The 26,702-nt window shown below is 37.8% G+C and overlaps 1 protein-coding gene across 1 annotated transcript in view; it reads right to left on the reverse strand.

Moving 5' to 3' along the window:
• LOC133243087 (dachshund homolog 2-like) overlaps positions 1 to 26,702 on the reverse strand; it is a 298,941-nt gene that overhangs the window by 156,524 nt on the left and 115,715 nt on the right. Inside the window, exon 3 of the mRNA XM_061409548.1 lies at positions 7,331 to 7,503. Coding sequence (XP_061265532.1) covers positions 7,331 to 7,503 — 173 coding nt within the window. The remainder of the gene's footprint in view (positions 1 to 7,330; positions 7,504 to 26,702) is intronic.

The raw sequence follows: 26,702 nt of genomic DNA on the forward strand, positions 1-26,702 counted from the left end.
GAAGTTTTCAACTATTATCTCTTCAAGTATTTTCTCATGGTCTTTCTTTTTGTCTTCTTCTTCTGGGACCCCTATGATTCGAATGTTGTAGCATTTAATATTGTCCTGGAGGTCTCTGAGATTGTCCTCATTTCTTTTAATTCGTTTTTCTTTTATCCTCTCTGATTCATTTATTTCTGCCATCCTATCTTCTAATTCACTAATCCTATCTTCTGCCTCTGTTATTCTACTATTTGTTGCCTCCAGAGTGTTTTTAATTTCATTTATTGCATTATTCATTGTATATTGACTCTTTTTTTATTTCTTCTAAGTCCTTGTTAAACCTTTCTTGCATCTTCTCAGTCCTTGTCTCCAGGCTATTTATCTGTGATTCCATTTTGATTTCAAGATTTTGGGTCAATTTCACTATCATTATTCGGAATTCTTTATCAGGTAGATTCCCTATCTCTTTATCTTTTGTTTGGTCTGGTGGGCATATATCCTGTTCCTTTATCTGCTGGGTATTCCTCTGTCTCTTCATCTTGTTTAAATTGCTGATTTTGGGGTGTCCTTTCTGTATTCTGGACGTTTGTGGAGTTCTGTTTATTGTGGCATTTCCTCATTGTGTGTGGGTTTGTAAGGTGGCTTGTCAAGGTTTCCTGGTTAAAGAAGCTCGTGTTGGTGTTCTGGAGGGTGGAGCTCTATTTCTTCTCTCTGGAGTGCAATGAAGTGTCCAGTAATGAGTTATGAGATGTCTGTGGTTTTGGGGTGACTTTTGGCAGCCTGTATCTTGAAGCTCAGGGCTGTGTTCCTTTGTTGCTGGAGAATTTGCTTGGTATGTCTTTCCCTGGAACTTGTTGGCCCTTGTGTAGTGCTTGGTTTCAGTGTCAGTATGGAGACTTTTGATGAGCTCTTGTCAATTAATGTTCTTTGGAGTCAGGAGTTCCCTGGAGGCAGGGTTTGGATTTAAGCCTCCTGCTTCCAGTTATTGGTCTTATTTTTACGGTAGTTTCAAAACTTCTCCTTCTATACAGCACCAATGCTAAAACATCCACGTTAAAGATGAAAAGTTTCTCTACCATGAGGGTCACCCAGAGAGGTTCACAGCGTTACATGGAGAAGAGAAGAGGGAGGAGGGAGTTAGAGGTGACCCGAATGAGATGAGGTGGAATCAATAGTGGAGTGAGTGGACTAGCCAATAATCACTTCCTTATGTGCACTCCACAACTGGACCGCTCATAGATGTTCACAGAGTTATACAGAGAAGAGAAGACGGAGGAAGGAGATAGAGGTGGCCAGAAGGATAAAAGGGGGAATGAAAAGGAGGGAGACATATCCAGCCAGTAATCTGTTCCCTAAGTGTTCTCCACTGTCTGGAACACACAGAAATTCACAGAGTTGGGTAGAGTAGAGAGGGGTTAGGGAGGAGATACAGGCGACCTGGTGGAGAAAAAGGAGTGTCCAAAGGGAGAGAGAGCAGTTAAGCCAGTAATCTCGTTCCCTAGTGAAAAATGAGTACTGAAGATTGGGTTCTTAAAGGTACAAAATTGGTAACAAATACATAAAAGCAAAAGTTAAAAATCTAGAGTAGAGTTTGGAATTTCAAAAATAAATGTTAAAAAAAAGAAGAAGAAAAAGAAAGAGAGAAAAAAAAAAACCAAACAAAAACAAACAATGTCGCCAAAATTATAAAGAAAATACAGGTACAAAATTGGTATCAAATACCAAAAAAGCATAAATTAAAAATCTAGAGTAGAGTTTGGAATTTCAGATATACAGTGTTATATAAAAGAAGAAGAGAAAGAAACAGGGAAAAGAAAAAAGAATCACAGAAATTATAAAAAAACTATAGGTACAAAATTGATAACAAATACCAAAAATCTAAAATCAAGAATCTAGAGTAGAGTTTGGAATGTCAAAACTACAATGTTAAAGAAAAGAAGAAAAAAAAAAAAGTCAAAAAGTTATAAATATATATATATATGAAGTTTGCTGAAAAAAAAATAGGATCTTTTTTTTTTTGCAAAGTAATAGGCTATAAAAGTGAAAATTAAAGGAATAATAGAGGACTTAAAATTTTTTAAAAAATTTAAAAAAAAAAGAAAGAAAGAAAGAATGATCTTAAAAATAGTATAAATATATCAAGGACTTTCTCTGGTTTTGTTGTGAGTATTGTGGGTTCAGCTCATTTTTGGCTAGTTCCTTGGTCCAACTTTTACTTCTCAAGATCTATAGGCCCCTTCCTATGTAGTCGGTAGTAACCACAGGGTTTTAATCTGTTGCCTGTAGCTTCCAAGGCGGTTCCCTCTGTTATTGCTTCTTCTGTTTGCTGGACTCTTCGGTGTCTGGTTTCCGCCCTGATGCAAAGAGGATGGTGGAGGACACTTTTTTTTTTTTTTTTTTTAGGCTCACTTGTTCAGTCGCGCTGTGGGGAGGGATGGCGGGATGCTGCAAACAAGTAACACTGGCGTGTGCTCGTAGTGCCTCAGCCACACTGGGTCTGCCCCCGCTCACGGCGCGTGTCGCCTCCCTGCCCACACTGCTCAGGTTCTAGGTTGCTCCGCCGGGAACCATCCGTAGCCGGCCCTGGGCTGCCTGTACCTCCCAGGTCCAAGCCGCTCAGGTTCAGGCACTCGGGTAGTCCTCAGAGGTGCAGACTCGGTTGGGCCTGCATTTTGTGCCCTTCCCAGGTCCGAGCAGCTCAGGTGATGTGGTATTTAGTGAGCGCGATTGCTGCGACTTATCGCCTCCCCGCCGCTCAGTTATTTAGGTGTACAACCGGCACACCTTCTCAGGGAGATGTTGACCGTCCATACCCCCAAGAAGTTTTAGTTAGCAAAGAAGCCTACTTACAGTTTTATAGATAATGTCTCTCTGGGGCTGTGATTGCCCCCTTCTGGCTCTGGCTGCCTGTCACCGGAGGGGTAGGTCTGCAGCCTGCTATCTCTGTTAAGTCCTTTGTTCTGTGCACGGGCCTGGCGGTGTCTTAGGTTAGGGCTGGCTTTTCGTGTGATAGATATCCCACAGTCTGGTTTGCTAGCCCAGATTATTTCGCTCAGATAGCGCTCAGGGTATTCAAGCCAGGTCCTTACTCTAAGCGATGCAGCCTGTGCCCCACCTCCCTGCCCAGCCCCTGCTTGCTAATGGCGTGTGCAGGCGTCTGCGCTGCTTCTCCGCTGGGGTAGTTACCATAGGGCTCGCAACCTGCAAGTTTTAATTGTTTATTTATTTTTTCTCCCTATTATGTTGCCCTCTGTGCTTCCAAAGCTCGGCACAGATTCAGCAGTGAGAAGGTTTCCTGATGTTTGGAAACTTCTCTCTTTTTAAGACTCCCTTCCCGGGACAGAGTTCTGTCCCTCCCTCTTTTGTCTCTTTTGTCTTTTATATTTTTTCCTACCTCCTTTCGAAGACTTGGGTTGCTTTTCTGGGTGCCTGATGTCCTCTGCCGGCATTCAGAAGTTGTTTTGTGGAATTTACTTGGCTTTTAAATGCTCTTTTGATGAATTTGTGGGGGAGAAAGTGTTCTCCCCGTCCTACTCCTCCGCCATCTTGGCTCCTCCCAGCAACAACCTTTCAAAATCAACCCTAAATACTCATTGGAAATACTGATGCTGAAATTCCAATATTTGGTCATCTGATGTGAACAGCTGACTCATTGGAAAAGTCCCTGATGCTGGGAAAGATTGGGGGCAGAAGGAAAAGAGGGAATCAGAGGATGAGACAGCTGGATGTCATCAACAATGTAATGGACATGATGATGAGGGACACAGAGGCCTGGGTGTGCTGCAGTCCATGGGATAGCAAAGAGTTGGACAGGACTGGGCAACTGAACAACAGTAAGGCAATTTAAGCAACAACTATCCTTTCTGGCCAAATTCAAGGCAAATTGCAATACACTTGCTGATTTTTCAAAGTGTATTATCTCTTTTCCCCATAGACTGAGTGTTCTGAACTTTGCAACCATCCTATCTAACGTCTTAGAAACAGTGCTGTCTGATAAAATTTTCTGTAAATAGGCAAATGTTCCCTATCTGTACTATCTAATTAGAAATTTAAATGTAGCTAGTAGCCATTGAGGAACTGAAATGTCCATTTTATTTAATTATTTTAAATTGAAATAGCCACATGTGGCTAATGGCTACGATATTAAATAGTATTGCTGTAGTAGGTATGTGCTATGCATCTAAGATTGTTTGTTGATTGTTTACCACCATGGAGGTGGGGAATTTATTAAAATCTAAGTAAATACATATTTTCTTTAGATGTCTAAGATTCTAAAAGTCACATCACTTCTCAAAGCTCTTAAAAGCTGTGGTTTTATTTCCTACCTGTGAGAAGGAAATTCAAAAGATGAAACCAGGTCTAGTCTCCCTTGTGTTAGTTTTCACTATTTAAGAGCATTTGCAGAAGTCAACACCTCTATTCACCAATTTCCTTCTTCTTTTTTTTTTTTTTCCACATTGGGGTGGAAATATTTACACACTGGTAGAAGAAGAAGGCATAAATGCAATTATGCTCTTTCCAATGTGACTTTATTTTATGTTAAAGTGGCATAATTTCAACAACAGCAAAAAAAAACTTTACTCATTTTTATAGAGATCTCAAAACTTGAGTTACATGTTATGTTTTTCTGAGTAAATATGAGAGGTAAACTACTTTGAAAATATTTTGTTTGATTTACTGGATATGGGGGAATATTGGTGTAGAGAAGCTGATTTGATAAACATTTCATATTTCATATAAGGCTTTAAAGGAGAGTATTGTCTTTGTTCAAATTAGAGCTAATTATTAAAAACACAGTAATTCTGTGAGTCAGGTGTTAAGCTGCTGTTAACATTAAATCAGCTATGGTGGGAATTACTTATACCACATAAATTGGCAAATGTTATAAATCAGAGGTTTTCACTTTCTTTTCTTTTTTTTTCCCTCATCTATAGGCATATCACTGGATGCTGGCCCAAATACAAACTCTAAAACACTGGACTTTTAAGCCTATTACAGGAACCTGAAGGTTTTTATTTAATTCTAATATGCAACATTATCAGACTAGTCAAATGATATTATGAATAAGTATACTAAGTGGTGCATTCATTTGAGTCTATGAGCATTCAAACAAAAGTATACTGTCACATTATAAAAATACATATTATATAAATATGTAATCATGATTGTATGCACTTTACATCGCTCCTTTTAAAGAACCTGAAAAAATAAAGACAAACATAACACATTAATAATCATTTACTACTAAAATTTTAAGCACACAGAATATAGGAAAATTTAAAGCATTATATGTAGTTTTCACATGACTCAGGAATCCTGGCTTCAGATAGTACAAAACAAAATCAGCAAAAGCATGTTTTCAAAATAGTACACATTTGTTCATTTTATCCATTTACATTTTAAATCAAAAACTTTGTTTATTTTTTGTCTCTCCCTATTAGGTCACAAACCTTAATAATCACATGATGCATAATAGGGACCCAGTCAATAGAAAGCAAAAAATACAGATGGATCCACAGTATTTTTAAACCAGATATCAGTGTCTTATTCTGATTCTCCAGAAAGTGAGCATATAGGGAATGTATTTCAGCATAATAAAGGCCATATATGACAGATCTACAGCTAACATACCCAACTGTAAAAAGCTGAAAGCATTTCCTCTAAGATTAGTAACAAGATAAATATGTCCACACTCTTCACTTTTAGTCAAAACAGACTAACTCACTGAGGGCCACAGTCCTTACAGAAAGCATACTGCTACATGGCCATAAAAATACAAATGGAGCTTAATAAAAAATTATCAGTTCTTTCCCTTTCTTATAAAGATTATATTTTAAATTTTCTTTATTGCTTTAGAAGTTCACCAAATTAGAAGCTAATTTAATATTAAACAAATATGTCTAGAATCTCTTATTTCTTCTACCTTCAGTTCTTTTTCTCTCATGTTCACGTATTACAATAATATCAATATTTCAAGGCCTAGCTCAAATCCATCAACTGTAATACCATTTGTGATTCCTGTTCCCTCTCTTCTCTAACCTAGATTTGCTCTCTCCCTCCTCTAAATTCATGTAATGCTTGATGGATTGCTATGCATCACAGTCTGTGTTGTTATGCAAGTTAAATGTGTACTTGTTATTCTCTAGAATTTAGGTTGTGGGTCCTGGAAGTCAGGAACTACATCCTAATTATTTCCCATATTACCCTATGTGATGTCTACATATTGAGTATTTTTGTTGAATAAATGGAGGGACAAAGGAACAAATCAAGGGTCGCCCTGATTAACTATACTATTTGATTCTATACACCCTTATATTATCTTCTCCACAAAAGGAAAAATGTATTACAAAACTTAGTTCATGTTATACTTGGAAGGCAAAGGAAGATGTGACAAACTAATAGGAGACATAAGGAAGATTATAAAATATTTGTGTTTCATTACACAATGGTCCAAAAATTTTGAAAAATTTTATTCTAGAATATGATAATGATAAAACTCCAATACTTTGGCCACCTCATGCAAAGAACTGACTCATTGGAAAAGACTCTGATGCTGGGGAAGATTGAAGGCGGGTGGAGAAGGGGATGACAGAAGATGGGATGGTTAGATGGCATCACCAACTCTATGGACATGAGTTTCAGTAAGCTCCGGGAGTTGGTGATGGACAGGGAAGCTTGGCATGCTGCAGTCCATGGGGTTGCAAAGAGTCAGACATGACTGAGCAACTGAACTGAACTGAATACTATAAATTATCATAAGGATTTGTTTAATGTTTCACAATTTTAAACTGTATTTTACTCATATTACCTCCAGACGGCCAATGAAATAGGTGGGATAGATTAGGACTTTTATTTTACAGTTGAGGAAAAAGTTGAGGAAGGTTAATTGCTATATCCAAGGTCATTCAGATATTAAGTAGCAGAATCAGAACTGAAATGCAGGTCTTTTTAACTATAAATCTTTTATGATATATACTATTCCACAACTGTCTCACAAACACCAAGAAGATGCAGTGTTTACTTTGTTTCACTCCAGCAATGGGAATGGATTTTGCACATTCTTCTGCTCTCTCTTTAGCTGAGCATGCCTCCCACACACTGTGCTCATGAATACAAGACAGGATGCTAGAATTAAAGGTAGTATCTGTGGTCATTGAATGAAAACAAATGACAATAACAAAAACACCTTAGCAGGCCTAGTCAGAAATCAAACTCATCAATACTTTATGCTAAGCAACTGAGTCAATGAGCTATGTGTTTATACTGAAGATTTCATGGAATTATTATTATTTTATCAAAATTGACATGTTATTAACAACTTTATCCTCTTCTAAATTACTATTCTTACCTTTATAACTGAGGCCCCAGCTCTAGAGAGTGGATTGTGAATCTGGGCTGCAGCAGCCATGTTGGCAATAGTATTAAGATGGTTCATCTGATTCATTGCCATAGCAACTGATGCAGGAGGTAAGCTGACTGGAAGTAGGGGATGAGGCATCATCATAAATGGCAGATCCAGTCCTAAAAGAGACAGTGCATGTTAAATTATAATATTAGTTACATTATATGGACAAATGGAAATTACATAAAAATTGATGTTATTAAATAGTTAAGAAAAAAAGTCTTCACTCTTGTTGAATTTTAAGTGGTTTTATCATATTTTAGTATCTCCTTGGGGAAATAATAGTATCTGTGGAATTTAACATGGTTTTATAATTTAAAAATGCACCTATATTCAGACTTTTATTTAACAATATTCCTTATTCTTGCTCTCACTTCCAAAATATTTATTTATAATGTTCAATTTTTTACTCATAAAAAGAAACAAAAAACTTTAAGCTAAACATCGTTGTGTTTAATAAAAAGAAGCAACTTGCCTTTTAAATATTATAATGTAATGATGTGTTGATACTTTCTAGCTTAACTCTTTCCTTAGGAGTAAAGCTAGTGAAGGTGATGAAATTTCAGTTGAGCTATTTCAAATCCTGAAAGATAATGCCGTGAAAGTGCTGCACTCAATATGCCAGCAAATATGGAAAACTCAGCAGTGGCCACACGACTGGAAAAGGTCAGTTTTCATTCCAATCCCAAAGAAAGGCAATCCCAAAGAATGCTCAAACTACCGCACAATTGCACTTATCTCACACACTAGTAAAGTAATGCTCAAAATTCTCCAAGCCAGGCTTCAGCAACATGTGAACCGTGAACTTCAAGATGTTCAAGCTGGTTTTAGAAAAGGCAGAACAACCAGACATCAAATTGCCAACATCCACTGGATCATCAAAAAAGCAAGAGAGTTACAAAAAAACATCTATTTCTGCTTTATTGACTATGCCAAAGCCTTTGACTCTGTGGATCACAATAAACTGTGGAAAATTCTTCAAGAGATGGCAAAACAAGACCACCTGACCTGCCTCTTGAGAAACCTATATGCAGGTCAGGAAACAACAGTTAGAACTGGACATGGAACAACAGACTGGTTCCAAACAGGAAATGGAGTACGTCAAGGCTGTATATTGTCACCCTGCTTATTTAACTTATATGCAGAGTACATCATGAGAAACACTGGGCTGGAAGAAGCACAAGCTAGAATCAAGACTGCCAGGAGAAATATCAATAACCTCAGATATGCAGATGACACCACCTTTATGGCAGAAAGTGAAGAGGAACTAAAATGCCTCCTGATGAAAATGAAAGAGGAGAGTGAAAAAGTTGGCTTAGAGCTCAACATTCGGAAAACGAAGATCATGGCATCTGGTCCCATCACTTCATGGGAAGTAGAAGGGGAAACAGTGGAAACAGTGTCAGACTTTATTTTTGGGGGCTCCAAAATCACTGCAGATGGTGACTGCAGCCATGAAATTAAAAGACACTTACTCCTTGGAAGGAAAGTTATGACCAACCTAGATACCATATTTAAAAGCAGAGCAAAATCACTGCAGATGGTGACTGCAGCCATGAAATTAAAAGACACTTACTCCTTGGAAGGAAAGTTATGACCAACCTAGATACCATATTTAAAAGCAGAGACATTACTTTGCCAACAAAGGTCCGTCTAGTCAAGGCTATTGTTTTTCCAGTAGTCATGTATGGATGTGAGAGTTGGAATGTGAAGAAAGCTGAGTGTCGAAGAATTGATGCTTTTGAACTGTGGTATTCGATTAGACTCTTGAGCGTCCCTTGGACTGCAAGGAGATCCAACCAGTCCATTTTAAAGGAGCTGAGTCCTGGGTGTTCTTTGGAAGGAATGATGCTAAAGCTGAAACTCCAGTACTTTGGCCACCTCATGCGAAGAGTTGACTCTTTGGAAAAGACTCTGATGCTGGGAGAGATTGGGGGCAGGAGGAGAAGGGGACGACAGAGGATGAGATGGCTGGATGGCATCACTGACTCGATAGACATGAGTTTGGGTGAACTCTGGGAGTTGGTGATGGACAGGGAGGCCTGGCGTGCTGCAATTCATGGGGTCACAGAGTCGGAGATGACTGACTGAGTGACTGAACTGAACTGAACTGAATAGAGGTACTAGTATGATAAGATGTAGATTCCTTAGGCTTCAGAATGATTGAAGAAAATAAGACTGGGACTATGTCCTAGTCTTTTAGCTATAAATCTCTAAAATGAATGCTTATAGTTCTAATTTGAAGACTTTGTCCATAAGGAATAAGTCCTCTATCAAAATATCAACCTGTTTTCCAGTTTAATAACGAATATCCACATATTTGGGTAGTTCCAAGAATTCTATTTGTTTTATTATGCAAAGTGAAATATTTTTCACATATTTTAAATTTCTGAAAGAATATCTTTCAAGTATTATCCATATAACACTTGTGGTAGCCACAGATATGTCATTATGAAAAAAAAAGTAACAAATTGAAATAGTTGTCTGCTTATCCTTCATAAGGTTGGTATTTGTATGGAAAGAATGGAAAGACCTTTGAGTAGAGGCTAGGGAAAGTTGGCCTAACATTATGGATATTAACATGACTACAATAAGTAAACCATATCACATTATAATGTATTTTAAGCTATTGTCTTGACAGTAATCTTGCCTTTTTTGGACATGATCCCAGAAACAAGTAATATTTAACAGATGTTCGAAAATGTGCCTCCTTGTAATTTTCCAAAATTATTATAGGCTATTGAAACTCTACTATGGGCAATGTTTATGTTAATCTTACACAAAATTATCAAATGTTAATAACATCCCTTTCTCCTGTTTGCATCCCATCATTTTTTCTTGTTTCCAATATCACAACAACAAGTGTACAATGAATCTATAGGAAATATATTCAGAGACCTCTTAAATCTCATTCCTCAAAACAACAGTAATGGTAATACAAATACTCAAAACATAATTTTAGGACACAAACAGGGTTAGAAGGAAGAATGTTGTAAATAAATCTCCTGGGCTCAACAAAGATGGTTGAGTTAAAGTCATTAACAAAGTTTTCAAAAGTAGCACAATGAAACAAACTCCTAGATATGACAGGTCTCACACATTAAAATGATCACTCTATTAAAGAAATTCCTAAATAAAGAATAAAACAGTCATCAATATTTCTGATAAAGACAGACACAAAATGTACTGTTATCAGAATTATTCAAGGATAAAAAAGCTGGAAACAAATTTAGTGTGGAATCTAAGAAGGGAAACATATTCTACACTTCCTATGACTCCAAATCCCCAAAGAGTATTAGTAAAGTATTTAAAAATCTTCCCCATCACTTCATTTATGGCTCACCCTCTGATTTGCTTTTAGGAGCAATCTATTAAAACAGATTTTGCAGTTTTGAAGCCTTTTTCCTGTGATTATTAATTTAAAGTCTCAATACAGTGCAAACACTGAATTAAAAATGGATTTCTGTGTCACCTTTTAAATTAGTTTATTTTCAGTTAACTTTACAAAATTATGTAGATGTATATGTATTTTATGCTTTACCCATCATGCAGCTTTGCTATAATGATGGGACATTCCATAACATAAATTAATCACTATTTATCTCTCCCTAAAATCTTCACCTCTTGTTCAACATAATAGCAACCATCAATAACCTTCGCCTTATGTTCAAAATAATAGCAACTATCAATAACCCATTTATATAAGGTTAACATTTACAACAAACCCAAGACAATTGTGGACTTCCAATTCTTCTTTGTATAGTTAGTATTTTAATAGAAAATTGATCAAACCATAAATGAAAAGTAGCCATCAGTGCCTCAATTTATCACTCAAATGCTCAAACTTTTGTTGAATTTACACTTCTGTTAACAGTATAATACTCTTTCCTCATCCTTGAAAGGTTTTCAGTATTATCCAGATACCATTTGGCCATATCAAGGCATATGCCTATGTAAAGTCCAGTTGACAAGCAAACTACATGCAAACCATGCAAAAAAGAGAATTTAACAGCCCACTGACAGTTTTAAAATATAATTCATTCAAACATTTCAAATAACCATGAAGTACTTAAAAGCCACAACTTCAGATCATGACCTACAATAACCAACCATCAATTGACTATAGTATCCTGGAATTTAAGCTAATATTTATATTACATGTGAGTTTAATAGTGACCCCACTTGAGATGCACATGCAAAGCATATGCAAATACAGAGTTATGCAAGTCAAACTTTTTCCGAAAGCTGAAAACATTAAATTAAGAGCCATCAATATATATATATAATTTCAGCAATCTGGCTCATTGAATTACATATCAGAAATGTACAGAGACTTTTAATAGAATGGTAATGAAGACAAACTCTTTTCAAAAATCACCAAAATGTTATTTTTTTCTTTCTTGTCAATCACATCAGGTGTACTACTATAAGCCCTCTTTCTAATGCATCTTGGTATTGTGGCAACTCCTTTAAGTTTTATGTAAGTGCATGGCACCACCTCCTTTCAGGAATTAAGGCTACAAATTTCATAATACTCTGATCTTCCCTCTACAATTACACTTACATTTGGTTTCCAAGTCATTGTCATATGTAATATCTTGTATTCTACAGTCAGGCACCAATCCTGTCATGCCTAGATGGTAAAATGTTTTCCTGGTTGGTTTTCCTATACCATTGAATTTGCCTTTCCACTTCAATTTTTTTTTAATTAATTTTATTTTATTTTCAAACTTTACATAATGGTATTAGTTTTGCCAAATATCAAAATGAATCCACCACAGGTATACATGTGTTCCCCATCCTGAACCCTCCTCCCTCCTCCCTCCCCATACCATCCCTCTGGGTCGTCCCAGTGCACTAGCCCCAAGCATCCAGTATCGTGCATTGAACCTGGACTGGCATCTCGTTTCATACATGATATTTTACATGTTTCAATGCCATTCTCCCAAATCTTCCCACCCTCTCCCTCTCCCACAAAGTCCATAAGACTGTTCTATACGTCAGTGTCTCTTTTGCTGTCTCGTATACAGGGTTATCGTTACCATCTTTCTAAATTCCATATATATGCGTTAGTATACTGTATTGGTGTTTTTCCTTCTGGCTTACTTCACTCTGTATAATAGGCTCCAGTTTCATCCACCTCATTAGAACTGATTCAAATGTATTCTTTTTAATGGCTGAGTAATACTCCATTGTGTATATGTACCACTGCTTTCTTATCCATTCATCTGCTGATGGACATCTAGGTTGCTTCCATGTCCTGGCTATTATAAACAGTGCTGTGATGAACATTGGGGTACACGTGTCTCTTTCCCTTCTGGTTTCCTCAGTGTGTATGCCCAGCAGTGGGATTGCTGGATCATAAGGCAGTTCTATTTCCAGTTTTTAAAGGAATCTCCACACTGTTCTCCATAGTGGCTGTACTAGTTTGCATTCCCACCAACAGTGTAAGAGGGTTCCCTTTTCTCCACACCCTCTCCAGCATTTATTATTTGTAGACTTTTGGATTGCAGCCATTCTGATTGGTGTGAAATGGTACCTCATAGTGGTTTTGATTTGCATTTCTCTGATAATGAGTGATGTTGAGCATCTTTTCATGTGTTTGTTAGCCATCTGTATGTCTTCTTTGGAGAAATGTCTATTTAGATCTTTGGCCCATTTTTTGATTGGGTCATTTATTTTTCTGGAGTTGAGCTGTAGGAGTTGCTTGTATATTTTTGAGATTAGTTGTTTGTCAGTTGCTTCATTTGCTATTATTTTCTCCCATTCTGAAGGCTGTCTTTTCACCTTGCTAATAGTTTCCTTTGATGTGCAGAAGCTTTTAAGTTTTTTAAGACTTTCAGCAGCTACTCATTATCTCCAGAATAAACAGAAGCTCTCTGGTTTCATATGAATTTAACTTTCTAGCTTTGATATTTCACTATATTCTTCTATGTATGCCCTATTCTTTCCCCTCTGGGCCAGCTGCAGTTCTCCACAATTTTAATTCATCTTAGCTTTCACTTTTTTTTTTTTTCTTTTCTCATTATTATTTTATTTAATTGGAGGCTAATTACAATGTTGTGGTTTTTGCCATACATTGACATGAATCAGCCATGGGTGTACATGTGTTCCCCATTGTGAACTCCTCTCCCACCTCTCTCCCCATCTCATCTCTCAGCGTTGTCCCAGTGCACTGGCTTTAAGTGCCCTATTTCATGCATAAAATTTGGACTGATCATCTGTTTCACATATGTTAATATACATGTTTCAATGCTATTCTCTTAAATCATCCCACCCTCGCCTTATCCCACGGAGTCCAAAATACTGTTCTTTATATCTCTGTCTCTTTTGCTGTCTCGCATATAGGGTCATCATTACCATCTTTCTAAATCCCATATATATGTGTTAATATACTGTATTGGTGTTTTTCTTTCTGACTTATGTCATTCTGTATAATAGGCTCCAGTTTCATCCACCTCATTAGAACCGAAAATGCAAGCCTTCACTTTTGTTGATTTTTCTCTCTGAATTCTGCCACTCTAACCCTATTTATTCAGGTATGGCAAAAGTTGTCTTTTATTTTAATCAACTGACTTTATTTTTAGAACATTTTTACATTTACAGAAAAAGTGAGCAGAAATTACAGAGAATTTCCATATACTTCCTCTCCACCAGCAGTTTCCCCTCTAATTAACATCATATACTAGTGAGGTACACTTGCTGCAATACATGAATCAATATTGATACACTATTGTTAACTACTGTCCATAGTGTACAACAGAGTTCATTCTTTGTGTTACAAATTATATGGCTTTTCACAAATGCACAACATCATGTGTCTACCATTACAGTATCATACAGACTACTTAGTTTCACTCTCTTAAAAATCTCTTCTGCTCCATCTATTCACTCCTCTTAAACTTGGCTTTTAATGTCTCTATAAGTTTGCCTTTTCCTGAATGCCATATAGGTGGAATCATACAGTATTTACTCTTTTCAGACTGGCTCTGTTTCACTTGGCAATATGCACTAGTCTTTTCTTGATTTCATAGTTTATTTGTTTTGTTGCTAATTATTGTTCCATGGCATGGATATACCAGTTTGTTTACTCATTTAACTACTGAAGGACACTGTGGTTGCTTTCAACTTTTAGCAATTATGAATAAAGTTGCTATAAACATTGGTATGTAGATTTGTTTAGACATAATATTTTAATTCATTTGGATAAACAAGGAGACTCTGTTTAGCTTCGTGAGAAAGCACCAAATGCTTTCCAAATTGCTGTGCCATACTACATTCCCACCAGCAATAAATGAGAGTTCTTGTTGCTCCACATCCATACCAGCAGTTAATGTTGATACAGTTCTGAATTTTAGCCATTCCAATAGGTGTGCAGGGGTACCTCATTTTTGTTTAATCTGAAATTCTCTAATGGCATATGATGTTGAATATATATTCATATGGTTATATGTCATTTGTACATTTTATTTGATGAGGGTCTCTTCCAGGTCTTTGACACGATTTTAATCAGGTTCTTTTTTTTTTTTTTTAATTGAACTATAACTGACTTACAATATTAGATTATCTTCAGGTGTACACTTAGTTATTTTATATTTTATAGCTTACACACCATACAACACTATTAAAAAATATTGATTCTATTTGATGTCATGTTTGTTACATCCTTAAAACACTTATTTTCTAACTTGCAGTTTGTACTTCTTAATCCCTTTCACCTATCTGGTCCTTCCCACAATACCTGTCCCTTGTGATAACCACTAATTTGTTCTCTGAATCTGCCAGTCTGTACCTGTTTTTAATACTTGTTAATTTTGATTTTTTAAAAATTTCACATTTTTGATATACATACAACATAGAGCATTTGTTTTTCTCTGACTTATTTCTCTAAGCATAATACCTTCCATGTACATCCACACTGTTGCAAATGGTAAGATTTCATTCTTTATTATTGCTGAGAAATATTATATTGTGGTGTGTGTGTGTGTGACCTTTTCTTTATCCATTCATCTGCTGTAGGCACTTAGGTGGCTTCCATTATTTGGCTATTATAAATAATGCTGCTATGTACATCTAGGTTCATATTTCTTTTTAAGTTAGTATTTTTGTTTTTGTTTTTTTTTTTTTTTTTTTTTTTTTTTTCAGATAAATACCCAGAGTAAAACTGCTGGATGGTATGGTAGTTCTGATTTCAATTTTTTGAGGAACTTCCATATCATTTTCCATATGGTTGCACCAATTTAAATTCCGTCAACAGTGCATGACGGTTCCTTTTCTCCAGATTCTTGCCAATATTTGTTTTGTTTTGTTTTTTAATAACAATAATTCACAGGCATGAGGTGATATCTCAGTTTGGTTTTGATTTGCATTTCCCTGATGATTAGGGATGTAGAGCATCTTTTCATGTGTCTGTTTGCCATCTAGATTTTCTTTGGAAAAATCTCTTCAGGTTTACTACTCATTTTTTAATCAGGTGATTTTTGGATGTTGAGTTGTATAATGTATAAGTCTTTTGTATGTCTTGGGTATTAAGTTTCTTATCAGATATATTTTTGAAAATATCTTCTCCCATTCAGTAAGCAACTTTTTCTATTAATAGTTTCCTTCACTGTGCAAAAACTTTGTAGTTTGTAGCCACAACTGATTCTTTGTTTACTTTTGTTTCCCTTGCCTGAGGACAAATATCCAAAAGAATATTGCCAAGACTGATGACAAAGACCTTACTTTGTATGTTCTATTATTTCCCAAATAATCCCTCTGCCCCCCTCCAGCAAGTTAATTTTAGGATTCTTGATGTTTTCCCTAAATTGTTTTCATTTTTTTAAATTTTATCCTCTTTCTCTTCAGATTGGGTGATTTCCACTACTCTGTTTTCCATTTTGCAAATGCATTCCTTTGTATCATCCTATCAACTGCTGATTGCTTCTAGTTCATTTTTTTTTATGTTATTATATCCTTAATTTATGTTTAGTTATTCTTTATATCTTCCATCTGTTAAATTCCTCTTTGTGTTCACCCATTCTTCTCTTGACTTCACTGAGGGTCTTTATGATATTAACTTGAACTCTTTATTGGGTACATTCCTTATCTCCACTTTGCTAAGTTCTTCTGTGGTTCTGTCTTATTTCTTTGTTTGAAACACATTCTTCTTTCTTCTCCCTTTGCCTACTTTTCTGTGTATAATTCTATGCATTAAGGAGCTTGGTTACATTTCCTGATCTTGTAAAATTGGCCTTATATAGGAGACATCCTATGAGGCACAGCAGCACAAGTTATATGCTCTAAGAGTGCCTTCTGTGTGGGCTGCATGAACACTTTGTTGTGATGGGATCAATTACTATGGGCACACTATTAGGAAGGGTTAGTTTCGCCCATTTGGCTGCCAGGGATCTTTTTGTGCAATGGCTACAAGCTCATTGGTGGGTTGGACTGTGTGTTGGCTGGGATAGTTGTACTGCTCAGGCAGTCCCAAGGTTTGTGCTAGCCCACTGGCAGTGGGGATGGGGATGGGGAGTCTCAGTATCACTGGCTCCTGGGCCTCAAGTGTCCCAGGGGTGGTGTTTGCATATACATTCCTGCGATAAGGTTCTGGTGTGACTGGATATAAGGCCTGTGTGGCTAGGATTGGTGCCAGCATGCTGGTATGTGGAACTGGGTCCTAGAGAATTTGTCTGTGTGACCCAGTGGGCCTGGGACTGATACCAGCCCTGTGGGGGCAGGGCCAAGTCATAGCTTGGCTGGTTATGTCACCTGGTGAGTCTCATGGCTGGCAAAGACCCACTGGTGAGTATAGCTGTAGCTGGCTACTTAACCAGAGGAGTGTGGGACTCAGGTTATTATAGATGGGATATAAACCCTCAGGGCTAATAGACTACAGAGAGAAGTCCAAAATGGCACTCATCAGAACTGGTGTTCTCATGATAAAATGAGCTCCAAAAAATGTCTACTGACATTCTATGTCCCCAGGCATAATCCTTGTTGCTTCCTGCCTCTCTGAGAGGCTCTCTAAGATCAGCAAGTGTATCTGACTAAAGCTTGTTTCAAACTACTGCTTCTGTGCTGCAAAAGATACAAGATTTTACATGCATTCCTTAAAAGCAGAGCTTCTGTTTCCTACAGCCCACTGACTCTCTATACACAAGCCCCACTGGCCTTCAAAACAAGGCCTTCTTGTTCCAGGGAGTTCTCTGTTGGATGCAAGTTGCCTAGGCTACGGAACTTGATGTGGGGCTTGGGCAACTTTCTCCTTGGAGAGAATCTCTGCTATTGTGATTACTCTCCCATATTTCAGTTACCTACCCTGGTGTGTGAGTGCTGATGATTTGACTTCTCCACTCATCCTATCTATCTTGTTGCGGTTATTTCCTTATGTCTTAAGTTGTGGAAAATCTTTTCTGCTGGTCTTCAGGTCATTCTATAAATACTTACTTGTAATTTTAGTGTGCTTTTGGAAGAACTTTGAACTTGGCTTTCCCACTCTTCCAACTTAGCCACACTGCCTCCAATTCTATATTTTTAATAAATATGTGTCTTTATAATTAAAGTAAGTTTCTTAAAGAAAATAGTTTTCTTATCAACTTCAATAGTTTCCATATTTGCTGTTTTTTTTTTTATTTTTTATTGAATCATGATTATATACAAGGGCCTCTCTGGTGGTTCAAATGGTTCAGAATCTACCTACAATGCAGGAGACCAAGGTTCAATCCCTGGGTCGGGAAGATCCCTTGGAGAAGGGAATGGTTACCCACTTCAATGTTCTTGCCTGGATAATTTCATGAACAGAGACTACCAGGCTACACTCCATGGGGTTGCAAAGAGTTGGACATGACTGAGCAAGCACACATGCATAATTATAGTTGGACATGACTGAGCAAGTACACATGCATAATTAAATAGGAAGTAGGTGGTTTACATACAAGCAAAATCACCAACACCATAGGTCACTAATATGCACATTTATGTCTTTAGTTGGTATATTCAGTTCAGTTCAGTTCAGTTGCTCAGTCGTGTCCGACTCTTTGTGACCCCATGAATCGCAGCACGCCAGGCCTCCCTGTCCATCACCAACTCCCGGAGTTCACCCAGACTCACGTCCATCGAGTCAGTGATGCCATCCAGACATCTCATCCTCTGTTGTCCCCTTCTCCCCCTGCCCCCCATCCCTCGCAGCATCAGAGGCTTTTCCAATGAGTCAACTCTTCACATGAGGTGGCCAAAGTACTAGAGTTTCAGCTTTAGCATCATTCCTTCCAAAGAACACCCAGGACTGATCTCCTTCAGAATGGACTGGTTGGATTTCCTTGCAGTCCAAGGGACTCTCAAGAGTCTTCTCCAACACCACAGTTCAAAAGCATCAATTCTTCTGTGCTCAGCCTTCTTCACAGTCCAACTCTCACATCCATACATGACCACAGGAGAAACAATAGTCTTGACTAGATGAACTTTTGTTGGCAAAGTTGTGTCTCTGCTTCTGAATATGCTGTCTAGGTTGGTCATAACTTTCCTTCCAAGACCGATCATATTTAGAATGTGCTGCTTTCAATATGTCAGAAAATTTGGAAAACTCAGCAGTGGCCACAGGACTGGAAAAGGTCAGTTTTCATTCCAATCCCAAAGAATGCTCAAACTACCACACAATTGCACTCATCTCACACACTAGTAAAGTAATGCTCAAAATTCTCCAAGCCAGGCTTTAGCAATACGTGAACCATGAACTTCCAGATGTTCAAGCTGGTTTTAGGAAAGGCAAAGGAACCAGAGGTCAAATTGCCAAAATCTGCTGGATCATCCAAAAAGCAAGAGAGTTCCAGAAAAACATCTATTTCTGCTTTATTGACTAGGCCAAAGCCTTTGACTGTGTGGATCACAGTAAAATGTGGAAAATTCTGAAAGAGATGGAAATACTAGAACACTTGACCTACCTCTTGAGAAACCTATATGCAGGTCAGGAAGCAACAGTTAGAACTGGACATGGAACAACAGACTGATTCCAAACAGGAAATGGAGTACATCAAGGCTGTATATTGTCACCCTGCTTATTTAACTTATATGCAGAGTACATCATGAGAAACACTGGGCTGGAAGAAGCACAAGCTGGAATCAAGACTGCCTGGAGAAATATCAGTAACCTCAGATATGCAGATGACACCACCTTTATGGCAGAAAGTGAAGAGGAACTAAAACGCCTCTTGATGAAAGTGAAAGCGGAGAGTGAAAAAGTTGGCTTAAAGCTCAACATTCAGAAAACTAAGATCATGGCATCTGATCCCATCACTTCATGGGAAATAGATGGGGAAACAGTGAAAACAGTGTCAGACTTTTTTTTGGGGGGCTCCAAAATCACTGCAGATGGTGATTTCAGCCATGAAATTAAAAGACACTTACTCCTTGGAAGGAAAGTTATGACCAACTTAGCTTATTCAAAAGAAGAGACATTACTTTGCCAACAAAGGTGCGCCTAGTCAAGGCTATGTTTTTTTCCAGTAGTCATGTATGGATGGGAGAGTTGGACTGTGAAGAAAGCTGAGCACCAAAGAATTGATGCTTTTGAACGTGGTGTTGGAGAAGACTCTTGAAAGTCCCTTGGACTGCAAGGAAATCCAACCAGTCCATTCTGAAGGAGATCAGTCCTGGGTGTTCTTTGGAAGGAATGATGCTAAAGCTGAAACTCCAATACTTTGGCCACCTCATGCGAAGAGTTGACTCATTGGAAAAGACTCTGATGCTGGGAGGGATTGGAGGCAGGAGGAGAAGGGGACAACAGAGGATGAGATGGCTGGATGGCATCACCGACTCGATGGACATGAGTTTGAGTGAACTCTGGGAGTTGGTGATGGACAGGGAGGACTGGCGTGCTGCAATTCATGGGGTCTCAAAGAATCGGACATGACTGAGCAACTGAACTGAACTGAACTGATGCTACTTGAATAAGTAGCTATCATATTTTCTATTCATTATCCTTGGTTCTTTTTAAATCTTGTTTTCCATTATTTTCTTGAGTTCTGTAGTGTTAACTGATGATTTTATATGATTCATTTTCTCTCCTCTTTTATCAGGTTATTTATACTTATTTTTACAAAATTTTAGTGATTTCTCTTTTAGTTTGTAATATATATTTTACAACTTATTTAAAACTGCTTTCGATTAACACTGAATCACTTCATGAATTTTTGAGGTTGCACACAAGAACTGTCTTTCAGACTCTTTTGTTGACTATGAGGGCTGCTCCATTGCTTCTAAGGAATTCTTGCCCACAGCAGTAGATATAATCGTCCTTTGAATTTGCCCATTCCTATCCATTTTAGTTCACTGATTCCTAAAAGGTTGATGTTCAATCTTGCCATCTCCTTCTTAACCACATCCTATTTACCTTCATTCATGGACCTAACATTCCAGGATCTTATGCAATAGTGTTTTTCATGGTATTGGATTTTATTTTTATGACCAGACACATCCAGAGGACACATCCACCACCAGAACTGAGTATCATTTCTGCTTTGTCCAAGCTGCTTCATTCTTTCTAGAGTTATTGGTAATTACCTTCCACTTTTCCTCAGTAGCATAGTGAACACTATCCAACCTGGAGGTGGGGATCATCTTCTGGTGTCACACTTTTTTGCCTTTTCCTACTGTTAATAAGGCCCTCATGTCAAAAATGCTGGAGTGAGTTTGTATTTCCCCCTCCAGTGGACCACAAATTGTCAGAACTCAAAAACTATAGAATGATCATAGTTCATTTCCAAGGCAAACCATTCAACATCACAGTAACCGAAGTCTATGCCCCAGCCACTAATGCTAAAGAAGCTGAAGTTGACTGGTTGTATGAAGATTTACAACACCTTCTAGAAGTAATAGTAGAAAATGATATCTATTTCATCATAGGGGATTGGAATGCAAAAGTAGGAAGTCAAGAGAAACCCAAAAAAACAAGCAAGTTTGGCCTTGGAATGCAAAATGAAGCAGAGCAAAGGCTAACAGAGCTTTGACAAGAGAACACACTCGTCATAGCAAACACTCTTTTCCAACAACCCAAGAGACAACTCAACACATTGACCAGATGGTCATTATTGAAATCAGATTCATTATATTTTTTGCAGCCAGAGATGGAAAAGCTCTATACAGTCAAAAAAAAAAAAAAAATGGAGGTGACTGTGGCTCAGATCATCAGCTCCTTATTGCAAAATTGAGGCTTAAACCGAAGAAATTAGGAAAACTACCAGAACATTCATGTATGACCTAAATCACATCACTTATGATTATACAGTGTGGTTGATGAATAGATTCAAGGGACTAGATTTGGAAGATAAAGTGTCTGAAGAACTACGAACAAAAGTAGATAAAATTATACAGAAGGCAGTCATTAAAACCATCTCAAAGAAGAACAAATGCAAGAAGGCAAAGTGGTTGTCTGAGGAGCTTTTACCAATAGCTGAGGAAAGAAGAGAAGTGAAAGTCAAGGGAGATAGGGAAAGATATAGCTAAGTGAATGCAGAGTTCTAGATAATAGCAAGGAGAAATAAGAAGGCATTTGTAAATTAACAATGCAAATGAATAGAGGAAAACAGTAGAATAGGAAAGACTAGAAATCTCTTCAACAAACTTGAAGACATCTAGGAAACATTTCAAGCAAGGATGGGCATGATAAAGGATAGAAACAATAAAGATCTAACAGAAGCAGAAGAGATTAAAAAGAGATGCCAAAAGTACACAGAAGAACTGTACAAAAAATGTCTTAATGATCCAGATAACAACAATGGTATACTCACTAACTTAGAGCCTGATATCCTGAAACATTAACTTATGTGAGCCTTAGGAAGCATTATTACGAACAAAGTTAGTGGCGATGACAGAATTCCAGTTGAGCTATTTTAAATCCTAAAAGATGATGCTTATAAAGTGCTGCACTCAACATGCCAGCAAATTTGGAAAACTCAGCAATGGCCCCAGGACTAGGAAAGGTCAGTTTTCATTCCAGTCCCAAAGAAGGGCAATGTCAAAGAATATTCAAACTACCATACATTTTTGCTCATCTCACATGATAGCAAGGTTATGCTCAAAATCCTTGAAGCTAGACTTCAGCAGTACATGAACTGAGAACTTTCAGATGGAAAAGCTGGTTTTCTAAAAGGCAGAGGAATCAGAGAAAAAATTGCCAACAATCATTGGTTCATGGAGAAAGCAAGGGAGTTACAGAAAAACATATACTTCTGCTTCACTGACTACACTAGAGCCTTTGATTGTGTGGATTAAAAAAAAAAAAACTGAACAAATTATTAAAGAGAAGAGCCTTTGATTTTTTGGATCACAAAAAATTGAAAAATTATTAAAGAGATGGAATTGCCAGACGTCCTACTTGTCTTTTGAGAAACTTGTATGTGGGTCAAGAGGAAATAGTTAGAGTCAAAAATGGAAAAACGGACTGGTTCTAAATTGGGAAAGGAGTACAAAAAGTCTATTTATTGTCACCCTTCTTATTTAACTCATATGCAGAGTACATCATGTGTGATGCCAGGCTGGTTGAATTACAAGCTGGAATCAAAATTACTGGGAGAAATACTAACCACCTCAAATAGGCAGAAGATACCACTCTAATGGCAGAAAGTGAAGAGGAAGTAAAGAGCTTCTTGATCAGGATGAAAAAGGAGAGTGAAAAAGTTCATTGAAACTCAACATTTCAAATAAGATCATGGCATCTAGTCTCATCATTTCATGTAAAATAGGGAAAAATTGGAAATGCATATTTTATTTTCCTAGGCTCCAAAAACACTGCGGATGGTGACTACAGCTATTAAAAGATGCTAGCTCCTTGGAAGAAAAACTTTGACAAACTAGACACCATATTAAAAAGCAAGAAGTAATTTTGCTGACAAATGTCACTATAGCAAAAGTTATGTTTGTCAAGTAGTTCTTTACAAATGTGAGGGTTGGACTACAAAGAAGGCTGAGCACTGAATAATTGATGCTTTTGAATTGTGGTAAGAGAAGACAATATACAGACTTCACGTACTCCTTTTCCTATTTGGAACCAGTCTGTTGTTCCATGTCCAGTTCTAACTGTTGCTTCCTGACCTGCATAAAGGTTTCTCAAGAGGCAGGTCAGTGATCTGGTATTCCCATCTCTTTCAGAATGTTCCACAGTTTATTGTGATTCACACAGTCAAAGGCTTTGGCATAGTCAATAAAGCAGAAATAGATGTTTTTCTGGAACTCTCTTGCTTTTGTGATGATCCAGCAGCTGTTGGCATTTTGATCTCTGGTTCCTCTGCCTTTTCTAAAACCAGCTTGAACATCTGGAAGTTAATGGCTCACGTATTACTAAAGCCTGGATTGGAGAATTTTGAGCATTACTTTACTAGCATGTGAGATGAGCGCAATTGTGCAGTAGTTTGAGCATTCTTTGGCATTGCCTTTCTTTGGATTGGAAGGAAAACTGACCTTTTCCAGTCCTGTGGCCACTGCTGAGTTTCCCAAATTTGCTGGCATATTGAGTTCAGCACTTTCACAGCACCATCTTTCAGGATTTGAAATAGCTCCCCTGGAATTCCATCACCTCCACTAGCTTTGTTTGTAGTGATGCTTTCTAAGGCCCACTTGACTTCACACTCTAGGATGTCTGGCTCTACATGAGTGATCACACCATCATGATGATCTGGGTCGTGAAGCTCTTTTTTGAACAGTTTTTCTGTGTATTCTTGCCACCTCTTCTTAATATCTTCTGCTTCTGTTAGGTCCATACCATTTCTGTCCTTTATCGAGCCCATCTTTGCATAAAGTGTTCCCTTGGTATCTCTAATTTTGTTGAAGAGATCTCTAGTCCATTCTGTTGTTTTCCTCTATTTCTTTGTATTGATCGCTGAGGAAGGCTTTCTTATCTCTTCTTGCTATTCTTTGGAACTCTACATTCAGACGTTTATATCTTTCCTTTTCTCTTTCGCTTTTCACGCCTCTTCTTTTCACAGCTATTTGTAAGGCCTCCTCAGACATTTTGCTTTTTTTGCATTTCTTTTCCATGAGAATGGTCTTGATCCCTGTCTCCTGTAGAGTGTCACGAATCTCAGTCCATAGTTCATCGGGGACTCTATCAGATCTAGTGCCTTAAATCTATTCTCACTTCCACTGTATAATTTGATTTAGGTCATACCTGAATGGTCTAGTGGTTCTGCCTACTTTCTACAACTTAAGTCTGAATTTGGCAATAAGAAGTTCATGATCTGAGCCACAGTCAGCTCCCAGTCTTGTTTTTGCTGACTCTATAGAGCTTCTCCATCTTTGGCTGCAAAGAATATAATCAATCTGATTTTGGTGTTGACCATCTGGTGATGTTCATGTGTCGAGTCTTCTCTTGTGTTGTTGAAAGAGGGTGTTTGCTATGACCAGTGCGTTCTCTTGGCAGAATTCTATTAGCCTTTGCCCTGCTTCATTCCATACTCCAAGGCCAAATTTGCCTGTTACTCCAGGTGTTTCTTGACTTCTTACTTTTGCATTCCAGCCCCTTATAATGAAAAGGACATCTTTTTTGGGTGTAAGTTCTAAATGGTCTTGTAGGTCTTCATAGAACTGTTCAACTTCAGCTACTTCAGCGTTACTGGTTGGGCTGAAGGAAGCACAAGCTGGAATCGAGATTGCCAGGAGAAATATCAATAACCTCAGATATGCAGATAACACCACCTTTATGGCAGAAAGTGAAGAGGAACTAAAACTTCTCTTGATGAAAGTCAAAGAGGAGAGTAAAAAGTTGGCTTAAAGCTCAACATTCATAAAACGAAGATCATGGCATCTGGTCCCATCACTTCATGGGAAATAGATGGGGAAACAGTGGAAACAGTGTCAGACTTTTTGGGCTCCAAAATCACTGCAGATGGTGACAGCAGCCATGAAATTAAAAGACGCTTACTCCTTGGAAGGAAATTTATGACCAACCTAGATAGCATATTAAAAAGAAGAGACATTACTTTGCCAAAAAAAGGTCTGTCTAATCAAGGCTATGGTTTTTCCAGTGGTCATGTATGGATGTGAGTGTTGGACTGTGAAGAAAACTGAGCGCCGAATAATTGATGCTTTTGAAATGTGGTGTTGGAGAAAACTCTTGAGAGTCCCTTGGACTGCAAGGAGGTCCACCCAGCCCATCTTAAAGGAGATCAGTCCTGGGTGTTCATTGGAAGGAGTTTAGTTTTCAGCTAAAGCTGAAACTCCAATACTTTGGTCACCTCATGTGAAGAGTTGATCCATTGGAAAAGACTCTGATGCTTGGAGGGATTGAGGTTAGGAGGAGAAGGGGATGACAGAGGATGAGATGGCTGGATGGCATCACTGACTTGATGGAGATGAGTTTGAGTGAACTCCAGGAATTGGTGATGGACAGGGAGCCCTGGCGTGCTGCAATTCATGTGGTCGCAAAGATTCAGACACGGCTGAGGCCTGAACTGAACTGAATAGAGAAGACTCTTGAGAGTCTCTTGGACTGCAAGGAGATCAGACCAGTCAATTCTAAGGAAAAGCAGCCCAAAATAATCATTGGAAAGACTGGTGCTGAAGCTCTCATACTTTGGCCACCTGATGTGAGGAGCCAACTCATTTGGAAAAGACAAGACTGAAGGCAAAAGAGAAGGAGTGGAATAGAATGAGATGGGTATATAGTACTACCAAATCAATGGACATGAATTTGAGCAAACTCCTGGAGATAGTGGAAGGCAGAAAAGCCTTGAATGCTGCAGTCCCTGGGGTTCACAAAAGAGTCAGATATGACCTAACAACTGAACATCAACAACTTAATGGTAGTGAAAATTAACTTAAAGCAGATTATCTTCATAGCTCAGTTTTGTGTTTTGTGTGTAACATCACTCTCATCTTCTGTATTATCATTGGTGTTATTATTTGGAAGAGTGTATTTGCTAGATTAAGAATAGAGACATAGACATATTAATGTATTGCTTCTCTAACTCTCTCCTTTTATGTTGATCAAAATTTCTGACCTATATCATTGTTCTTCTCTATGAAGACTTTCTTTTAACATTTTTGCAAGGCAGCACTGATGGTATGGCCACAAATTCCTTTAAATTTTGTTTGTCTGAGAAACTCTTTATTTTTTCACTTCAAAAGGAAAGGTTCAGTAAGTCGAAAATTCTAGGTTGGTGGGTTTGTTTCTTTTATTATTGAGTATTTCATACCACTCTATTCTATAGTGCCTGGTTTCTGAAGGTAAGTCTAAAGTAATTCTTCTTATACCCCTCCCTAGCCTAAATGAGTAAAATGTGCCCCAATCAGTCACTCCTTTCTCTCCCTCTCAACTCAGAAAGGAACAGACATATGAGGATGGCAC

The sequence above is a fragment of the Bos javanicus genome, chromosome X, assembly GCF_032452875.1.
Source record: "Bos javanicus breed banteng chromosome X, ARS-OSU_banteng_1.0, whole genome shotgun sequence".
NCBI lineage: Eukaryota > Metazoa > Chordata > Mammalia > Artiodactyla > Bovidae > Bos > Bos javanicus.